Source organism: Protobothrops mucrosquamatus, unplaced genomic scaffold (genome assembly GCF_001527695.2).
Source record: "Protobothrops mucrosquamatus isolate PMUCROS unplaced genomic scaffold, P.Mucros_1.0 scaffold3537, whole genome shotgun sequence".
Taxonomy (NCBI): Eukaryota; Metazoa; Chordata; class Lepidosauria; order Squamata; family Viperidae; genus Protobothrops; species Protobothrops mucrosquamatus.
Window position 1 is genome coordinate 105,137 of NW_015389505.1, and position 9,835 is coordinate 114,971.

The 9,835-nt window shown below is 53.4% G+C and overlaps 1 protein-coding gene across 1 annotated transcript in view; it reads right to left on the minus strand.

Moving 5' to 3' along the window:
- Positions 1-8,990: 8,990 nt before the first annotated feature.
- The window catches only part of TMUB1 (transmembrane and ubiquitin like domain containing 1), a 2,350-nt gene continuing 1,505 nt past the window's right edge, over positions 8,991-9,835 (minus strand). Inside the window, exon 2 of the mRNA XM_015827169.1 lies at positions 8,991-9,360. Within this exon, the coding sequence (XP_015682655.1) occupies positions 8,991-9,360 (370 nt within the window). The remainder of the gene's footprint in view (positions 9,361-9,835) is intronic.

Genomic DNA, 9,835 nt, shown 5'->3' on the forward strand with positions numbered 1-9,835 from the left:
GGAGCCTCGCCAGCGTCCTTGGCATCCTTGGGGGCCGCTTTCTTTCCCTTCTTTCTTTTTTTTCCTTTTTTTTCTTTCTTTCTCTCCTTTCCTTCCTTCCTTTTTTCTTTTTTTCTTCCTTTTTTCTTTCCCTTTTTTTTCTTTTTTTCATTTCTTTCTTTCCTCCTTTCTTTCTTTCCTTTCTTTCTCTTTCTTTCCTTCCTTCCTTCTTTCTTTCCCTTCTTTCTTTCCTTTCTTTTTCTTTCTTTCTCTCCTTCCTTCCTTCCTTTCTTTTTCTTTCCCTTTCTTTCCTCCTTTCTTTCTTTCTTTCTCTTTCCTCTTTCTTTCCTCATTTCTTTCTTTTTCTTTCCTTCCTTTCCTTTCCTCCTTTCTTTCTTCTCTTCCTTCTTTCTTTCCTTTTTGTTTCCTTCCTTCCTTCCTTTCTTTTTCTTTCTTTTTTCTTTCCTTCCTTCCTTCCTTCCTTTTTCTTTCTCTTTCTTTCCTTCCTTCCTTCCTTCCCTTCTTTCTTTTTCCTTCCTTCTATTTTTCCTTTATTTCTCTTTCTTCCTTCTTTCTTTCCCTTCTTTCTTTCCTTCCTTCCTTTTTCCCTTCTCTTCTACACTCCTCCCTTCCCCATCATCTCCTTTTTTGGAGTTTCGACCCTCAAACTCCTCAAACCCGCCTGGCGCTCTCCTCCCTCTGGGGTCACCCCCTCCCGTCCCCCCCTCCCCCCAGGCCTGCAGCCCCCTCCCCGGGCCTTACCCCCAAGACCTTCTGCTCCCCCCCAGCCGGGCGGGGGTCACGGGGAGCCTCGCCAGCGTCCTTGGCATCCTTGGGGGCCGCTTTCTTTCCCTTCTTTCTTTTTTTTCTTTTTTTTTCTTTCTTTCTCTCCTTTCTCTCCTTTCCTTCCTTTTTTTCTTTTTTTTTCTTCCTTTTTTCTTTCCCTTTTTTTTCTTTTTTTCATTTCTTTCTTTCCTCCTTCCTTCCTTTCTTTCCTTTCTTTCTCTTTCTTTCCTTCCTTCCTTCTTTCTTTCCCTTCTTTCTTTCTTTCCTTTCTTTTTCTTTCTTTCTCTCCTTCCTTCCTTCCTTTCTTTTTCTTTCCCTTTCTTTCCTCCTTCTTTCTTTCTTTCTCTTTCCTTTCTTTCCTCATTTCTTTCTTTTTCTTTCCTTCCTTTCCTTTTTCTTTCTTTCTTTCCTTCCTTCTTTTTTCCCTTCTTTCTTTCTTTCCTTTTTCTTTCCTTCCTTCCTTCTTTCCCTTCTTTCTTTTTTCCTTTCTTTTTCTTTCCTTTTTCTTTTTTTTTCTTTCCTTCCTTCTTTCTTTCCCTTCTTTCTTTCTTTCTTTCCTTTGTTTCTTTCCTTCCTTCCTTTCTTTATTTCCTCCTTTCTTTCTTTCTTTCTTTCCTTTCTCTTCCTTCCTTCCTTCTTTCCCTTCTTTCTTTTTCTTTCCTTCTTTTTATTTTTTCTTTCCTTCGTTCCTTTCTTTTCCTTTCTATTTCTTTCCTTCCTTCCTTCCTTCTTTTCTTTTCTGTTTTTCCTCTTTCTTTCCTATCTTTCTTGTTCGTGCCTTCCTTCCTTCTATTTTTCATTTCTTTCTTTCTCTTTCTTCCTTCTTTCTTTCCCTTCTTTCTTTCCCTTCTTTCTTTCTCTCCTTCCTTCCTTCCCTTTTTCTTCTTTCTTTCTTTCTTTCTTTGTTTTTGTCTGTCTGTCCTTCCTTCCTTCCTTCCTTCCTTAGTTTCTTTCTTTCTTTCTTTCCTTTTCCCTTCTCTTCTACACTCCTCCCTTCCCTACCTTCCCCATCATTTCCTTTTTTGGAGTTTCGACCCTCCAACTCATCAAACCCGCCTGGCGCTCTCCTCCCTCTGGGGTCACCCCCTCCCATCCCCCCCCTTCCCCCCCGGGCCTTACCCCCAAGACCTTCTGCACCCCCCCAGCCGGGCGGGGGCCATGGGGAGCCTCGCCGGCATCCTTGGCATCCTTGGGGGCCGCTTTGGGCCGAGCCAGGGCGGCCGCCCCCCTGCACAGGTAAGCCAGCCCGGACTCCTGGCGGAGGGTGATGTGGACGGTGGTCCGGTCCGGACCCTCCAGGGCCACCTGGGTCCCGTCTACCTTCAGCACGTGGCCCGCCATGGCTCCTCGGACGGGCTCTGGGTTCAAGAAAGCGTGCAGCTGCCGGGCGCAGGAGGAAGTGAAAGTGAAAACCCGCGGGGGGGAGGGGCAGGAAATCGGGGGGAGGAGGAGGAGTCTCTTGTGCCCCGAGATTGGGGGGGGGGGTCTTTTAAGTCCTCTTAAGAGACGAGACAGTCGCCTGTCTGGAAGGGGACGGATAGGTTCCCGTGCTTGAGCAGGGGGCTGGACTAGAAGACCTCCGAGGACCCTTCCAGCTTGGTCATTCTGTGATTCTGCGAGGGTCTCCTGCTGGAGCAGTGGGCTGGACGAGATGACCACCAGGGTCCCGTCTGACTCTTGATTCTGTGGAGTTCTCCTTGAGCAGCGGGCTGGACTAGATGACCTCCGAAGCCCCTTCCAACTCTGGCATTCTGTGATTCTGTCATGTTCTCCTGCTCCAGCAGGGGGTTGGACTAGAGGACCTCCGAGGTCCCTTCCAACTCTGGCATTCTGTGATTCTATCAAGTTCTCCTGCTCCAGCAGGGGGTTGGACTAGATGACCTCCGAGGTCCCTTCCAATTCTTATTCCGTGATTGTGTAAAGGTCTCCTGCAGCAGGGGGTTGGACTAGATGACCTCCGAGGTCCCTTCCAGCTCTATTCTGATTGTTTGAAATGGTCTAGGGTCTCCTGCTTGACCAGGGGGCTGGACTAGAAGACCTCCGAGGTCCCTTCCAGCTCCTATTCTATGCTCAGGGCCGGCGGGGGGATCTGGGACTACGCCTCCCCCTTCCTCAAGTTCTCCCCCCACCCACCCGGCTTGGGGACCTGCCCTACTCCTGTTGGGGGGGGCTCCGAAGGGCTGCTTGGGGTTGGCTGTCCCTCTTCAAAGGGGGGGGGTGCAGCTCCCGCCAGCATCCCCGCTCTGCCCTGGAGCCACCCTTGCTGCTAGATTCTCCTGCTTGAGCAGGAGGCTGGACTAGAAGACCTCCGAGGTCCCTTCCAGCTTCGATTCTATTCTATTCTATAATGTTATTTCTATTCTATTAATTCTATATTCTATTGTATTCACTCTGCTCTATTGTAAGGCTCTCCTGCTTGAGCAGGGGGTTGGACTAGATGACCTCTGAGGTCCCTTCCAACTATTCTATTCTATTCACTCTGCTGTTCTGTAAGGGTCTCCTGCTTGAGCAGGGGGTGGACTAGATGACCTCTGAGGTCCCTTCCAACTATTCTATTCTATTCACTCTGCTGTTCTGTAAGGGTCTCCTGCTTGAGCAGGGGGGTTGGACTAGATGACCTCTGAGATCCCTTCCATCTATTCTGCTCTGTTCTATTGTATTCTATTCCTTATTCTATTCTATTCTATTCTCTCTGTTCTGTAAGGGTCTCCTGCTTGAGCAGGGGGTTGGACTAGATGACCTCTGAGGTCCCTTCCATCTATTCTCTTCTGTTCTATTGTATTCTATTCCTTATTATTCTATTCTATTCTATTCTCTCTGTTCTGTAAGGGTCTCCTGCTTGAGCAGGGGGTTGGACTAGATGACCTCTGAGGTCCCTTCCCACTATTCTATTCTATTCACCCTGCTGTATTGTAAAGATCTCCTGCTTGAGCAGGGGGCTGGACTAGATGACCTCTGAGGTCCCTTCCATCTATTCTCTTCTGTTCTATTGTATTCTATTCCTTATTATTCTATTCTATTCTATCTGCTGTTCTGTAAGGGTCTCCTGCTTGAGCAGGGGGTTGGACTAGATGACCTCTGAGGTCTATTCTATTCTATTCCCTCCCCGCCCCCACCTCCACGGCTTGCATTTGCCTTTCTTCCTGAAATACCAGCCGGTTGCCGAACGTTGGAATCTGGATTGCGTGACCGTGGGAGGGGGACACTGCGTGAAACAGTCATCACTTTTTTCGGCGCCGTGCCGTTGAACTTTGGTCACTAAATGAACCGTCGTTAAGTCGAGGACTAGCTGCCGAGGGCCCGCCCCCCCCAACCCAGACCCTGAAATCTGGCCTGGAGGACCAGACTCCCTCCCTCCCCAGGCAACCATTGAAGTTTCCCTTCTCATCCCACAAGCTTCTTCGGCTCCGACTAACAGTTCTGTTCTTCCGTCAGAACCGGAAGAAGCTTCTGGGATGAGAAGGGAAACGTCTTCTAAGGGGGAAAAAAAAAACAAAGCAAAAAGCAAGCTCTAGATTGGATGGTGGGGAATGGGAAAATCTACCCTCCTTGCAGACAGCTGGTCATTTGCCTGCTTTTAGGGGGTCGTTGAGACCACTTGGAGGCTTGTGTGTGTGTTGGTGAAAATGGGTGTGTGGGACCTTCCATTCCCCACCATTCAATGAGAGCCGAAGAAGCTTCTGGGATGGGAAGGGAAATGTCTTCAAAGAATAAGAATGTCCCACGAGGACACAGATAAACATCCAAGTGGCCTCAACGACTCTCCAAAAGGAGGCAAATGACCAGCTGTCTGCAAGGAGTATAAATCCTTCCCTTCCCCACCACCCAGTCCGAGCTGAGGAAGCTTCTTGGATGGGAAGTGAAATATCTTCAAAGAATCCTATGAGGACTCAAACCCTCCAAGTGGCCTCAACGGCTCTCTGAAAGGAGGCAAATGACCAGCTGTCTGCAACGAGGATAAATCCTTCCGTTCCCCACCATTCAGTGAGAGCTGAAGAAGCTTCTGGGATGGGAAGGGAAATGTCTTCAAAGAACAAAAAAGTACCACGAGGACACAGATAAGCCTCCAAGTGGCCTCAACGGCTCTCTGAAAGAAGGCAAATGACCAAGGAGTAGAAATCCTTCCAATGCCCACCATCCAGTGAGAGCTGAAGAAGTTTCTTCGATGGGAAGTGAAATATCTTCAAAGAATCCTATAAGGACTCAAAACCTCCAAGTGGTCTCAACGGCTCTCCGAAAGAATGCAAATGACCAGCTGTCTGCAAGGAGGATAAATCTTTCCACTTCCCACCATCCAGTGAGAGCTGAAGAAGCTTTTTGGATGGGAAGTGAAACGCCTTGGTCATTTGCACTCTTTTACAGAGTCGTTGAGACCACTTGGGGGATTTATCCATGCCCTCGGGGTCACCTAAATAGTGCGAATGGGTGTGGAGGCTTCTTGGAAGCGCTGAAAGGACCTTGTTGTAGATGTGTAGGTGTCATATCCCTCCGACACAGAGAAGCCTCCAAGTGGCCTCAACGCCTCTCCAAAGTAATGCAAATGACCAGCTGTCTGCAAGCAGGATAAATCCTTCCGTTCCCCACCATCCAGACAGAGCTGAAGAAGCTTCTGGGATGGGAAGTGAAATATCTTCAAAGAATCCCACGAGGACTCAAAACCTCCAAGTGGCCTCAACGGCTCTCCGAAAGGAGGCAAATGACCAGCTGTCTGCAAGGAGGATAAATCCTTCCATTCCCCCACCATCCAGTCAGAGCTGAAGAAGCTTCTGGGATGGGAAGTGAAACGTCTTGGTCATTTGCACTTTTACAGAGTCATTCAGACCACTTGGGGGGATTTATCCATGCCCCCGGGGTCACCTAAATAGTGCAAATGAGTCTGGAGGCTTCTCGGAAGCGCTGAAAGGACCTTGTTGTAGATGGGTGGTGTCATATTCCTCTGACACAGAGAAACCTCCAAGTGGCCTCAACGCCTCTCCAAAATAATGCAAATGACCAGCTGTCTGCAAGGAGTATAAATCCTTCCCTTCCCCTCTATCCAGTCAGAGCTGAAGAAGCTTCTGGGATGGGAAGTGAAATATCTTCAAAGAATCCCACGAGGACTCAAAACCTCCAAGTGGCCTCAACAGCTCTCCGAAAGGAGGCAAATGACCAGCTGTCTGCAAGGAGGATAAATCCTTCCCTTCCCCACCATCCAGTGAGAACTGAAGAAGCTTCTTGGGTGGGAAGTGAAATGTCTTCAATAAGGAAATCTGACTCAAATCTCCAAATGGCCTCAACGACTCTCCAAAAGGAGACAAATGACCAGCTGTCTGCAAGCGGCCGGAGCTTCTGGGATGACCTGGATGACGGGGAATCTTCCATAGACATTTTCTCCGATGCTCGGGAGGGAGATGAACAAATCCCAAATTTGGTGCCCTCCCCAGGGCAAACCAATGGTTCTCGTGGTCTGTTCTACCCCCCCCCACACACACACCTTCAGACGCCGGCGGGACCCCCCCAACCCCACCCACCCCTCCCAATCCGTCGGGCAGCTCTCCCATCTTTCCAGACTTGAGCGAGGCAGACCTCTTCCAGTTTGAAGACCGGGCAAGCGGATTGGCCCGTTCGGCACCACAGGAAAGGGGGAGGCGGCCTTTGGCGACCGTCGTTTTAAATAAAATAAATTAAATAAACAAACACAAGACGCTTTCGCGATTTCCGCCAGCCGAAGCGACGAGTTTTATGGAAGGCGAATTGACGAACCGATCGTCCGGCGGCGTCCTTCGTGCCGCCGATTGCACCGATTCCCGAGGATTGTGCAAGAGAGCACTATTTTTTGGGAGGGGGGGAGGAACAACTGAACGGCAAGGATCGGAAAAGAAATGCGGTGTTGGGGGACTCCCCGCCCCCCCCCGGCTGGGTTTACACACTTGCACACCCCAAACAACACCGTCGACGGAGAGAAGACCCTCTTCTTTGCAGCCGTTCATTTACGGATGGTGCAGAAAAGCGACTGGACGAGCGGTCCTCGCGCTTGCGGCCAACGCGGCAGCCCCCACCCCCCGGGATTGTGATCCGGGGGGGCTCGGAAACCGTCGCAGAGCGAGGACGGTCGTCGCCTCCGTTGACGAGCACGCGCGACGTTCCCGGCTGTGTTTTTTTGACCGACCAGTCAAGCGCAACCGGGGAGCCAGCCGGGGAAGGCGGCCTTCAGGCACGGTGTCTTGCTTAGCGACCAACTCCCCGGTCCCTCCTGGGGTCGTAAGTCGAGGACTGCCTGCGGAGGGTTGAAAGGTTTTAAAAGGTTTCCTGGGGGGGGGCGAAGGGAGTTGCCACTGGAAATCCCCAGCGTTATGAAATGTCGAGTTTTTCTCTGAAAGGAATTTAGCGGATGAAGGGTTAGAGAGCTGGGGGGGTGGGGAGGGGGGAGGAAGAGGATGGTATTCTCCCCCCTGCCCCCCCCTTGCAGGCCTGGCTGTGAGATCAGGCAAGGAGCAAGTGGGTAGTAAACAGAAATTAAAATCACTTCTAATTGTGTTGGGCTGGGCTGATATTCCGGCAAGCGGCCAAAAAAAAAAAAGGGGGATTTGCAGCAAAAATAGCCTCTCTCACCTTGGGGTGTGTGTGTGTGTGAGAGAGAGAGAGAGAGACAGAAAGGGAGAGAGAGAGAATGAGAGAGGAAGAGAGAGAGGGAGGGATAATGAGGGAGGGAGGGAAAGAAAGAGGGAGAGAGGGAGAGACAGACAGAAAGAAAGGAGAGAGAGAGAGACAAAGAGGGAGAGGGAGAGAGAAAGGGGGAGGGAGAATGAGAGAAAGAGGGAGGGAGGGAAAGAAAGAGGGAGGAAGAGAGAGGGAGAGAGACACAGAGAAAGGGAGGGAAGGAGACAGAGACAAAGAGGGAAAGAATGAGAGGGAGAGAGAAAGAAAGGGATAGGAAGAGACAGAGAAAGAGGGAGGGAGGAAGACAGAAAGAGGGAGGAGAGATGGGGAGGGAGAGAGAGAGAGAGGGAGACAGAGAGAAAGGGAGAGAGAGGGAGAGAATGAGAGAGGGAGAGAGAGAGTCTTTGTTGTTATACAAAGTTGTCTTACTCCTGATCACAAGGGGCACCTTGCCAAACTGGAATCACAATCTAACCTTCCTGGAGGCTCACTTTTGTAATGAAGGGCACACAGGGCAGCTGTGGGTGCAAGGGAAGGGAGAGGGGAGAGGGGATGGAGAGAGAGAGGAGAGTTAGAGAGAGGGAGGGAGGAGGGAGAGAGGGAGGGAGAGAGAGAGAAGGAAAGCAAGAGGGGGAGGGAGAGGGAAGGAGAGGGAGGGAGGGAGGAGGGAAGGGAGAGGAGAGGGGAGGGGGGATGGAGAGAGAGAGGAGAGTTAGAGAGAGGGAGGGAGAGAGGGAGAGAAGGAAAGTGGGAAGGAGAGGGAGAGGGACGGAGAAAGAGAGAGGAGAGAGAAAAGGAAAGCAAGAGAGTGGGAGAGGGGATGGGGAGAGGGAGGAGAGAGTGAGGAGAGAGAAGGAAAGAGTGGGAGGGAGAGAGGGAGTGGGAGAGAGAGGGACGGAGAGAGAGGGAGAGAGAAGGAAAGCAAGAGAGTGGGAGGGAGAGGGAGGAGGGAAGGGAGAGGAGAGAGGAGGGGATGGGGAGAGGGAGGAGAGAGAGATAGAGAGGGAGAGAAGGAAAGAGTGGGAGGGAGGGAGAGAGGAGAGAAGGAAAGCGAGAGTGGGAGAGAGGGAGGGAGGGGAGGAGACGGGAGAGGGCAGAGGGGATGGGGAGAGGAGACAGGAGGAGAGTTCGAAACAGGCAGTCCTCGAGTTCACCACTGCAACCGAGCCGAAAATTTCCGTCGCTCAGCGAAACCGTTGCGACGTGCGTTTTGCCCCCCCCCCCCGCATTTCACCCCGGAGCGCTCGCTCCCTTGGCGGCCCCTCCCTCCCAGAGGATGCTCCAAAGAAACCCCCCCCCGGTGCAAACATCCCCCTCTTGATTTGTGGCCCCAAACCCCCGCCCGCCCCACCCGCGTGGCGCCCACCGTGGAGACCTTCACAGCTTTAACGGGAAAAGAAGAACCGTCGGCAAAGGGGTGGGGGGTCGCCTCCTGCTAGGCCAGGCACCGTCCCCCTCCGGACGAGACCCTCACCCGGCCACGGGGCTCCGAGCTCAGGCCCCCCAAGAGACCCTGCGGCGCCCCCCCTCCCCGGCGTCCTCTGTCCGGTGGCTGTAAGGGGGGGGAGGACGAGTCTCGGCGTCCGTCATCTGCGGTAGGCGGCGAAGGCCACGAAGCTGAAGAGGAGGGTGAGGCCGGCCAGGCAGGTGGTGGCCGTGGCGGTGAAGGCGTGGCGGTGCTGCAGCTGGAAGTACCAGAGGGCGCCCAGCATCAGCACCATCAGCGGCACCATCAGGCCGCCCACGTTCAGGGCCGGCCTCCGGGCGGCCTCCGGGAGGCTGCGGGATCCGGCGCGGCCCGAAGAGGGGCCCGGCGAGGCCCGGCGCTGGGCGACGTGGCAGTGGAGGACGCTGTTGTGGGTCAGGTGCAGGGCGGCCAGGGTCTGCCCGTCGTCCCGCAGGAGCTGGCCCTGGTAGATGAGGCGCACCAGCTGCTCCTGGCCCGGGAAGTAGAGCCTAGGGGGCGAGGAGGAGAGAGGCGGTGGGGGGAGGCGGCCCCGAGTCTGGTCCCTGGAGCCCCTGCCCGGTGGCACCCAGCAGCGGCCGCCTGCGCTCTGTGTGTGCTCAGGAGCCCCAATCTTCCCTCCCGGGGTCTCCCGAGGGGGGGGCAGGACCCTGCGAATGTGGCAGGGGGAGGGGTGGGTGAGAGCCGGAGGGAAGCAGGCTGAGCACCCAGAGACCTCCCCTCAGAGTCGGACCGGGGTGCCCCCTGCCCATCCCCAGGGCCTGGGTCTTCCCTGCCGCCAGGGAAGCCAAATGGGGACATGAGGATGAAGAGGGTGATGGAGGAGGAGGGGGAGGGAGAGGGGAGGAGAAGAGGAGGAGGAGGAGGAGGAGGAGGGGAAGGAAGGAGGGGAGGGGAGGCAGAGGAGGAGGAGAAAGAGGAGGGGAGCAGGGGGAGAAGGGGGAGGGGAAGAGGAGACGGTGGTCC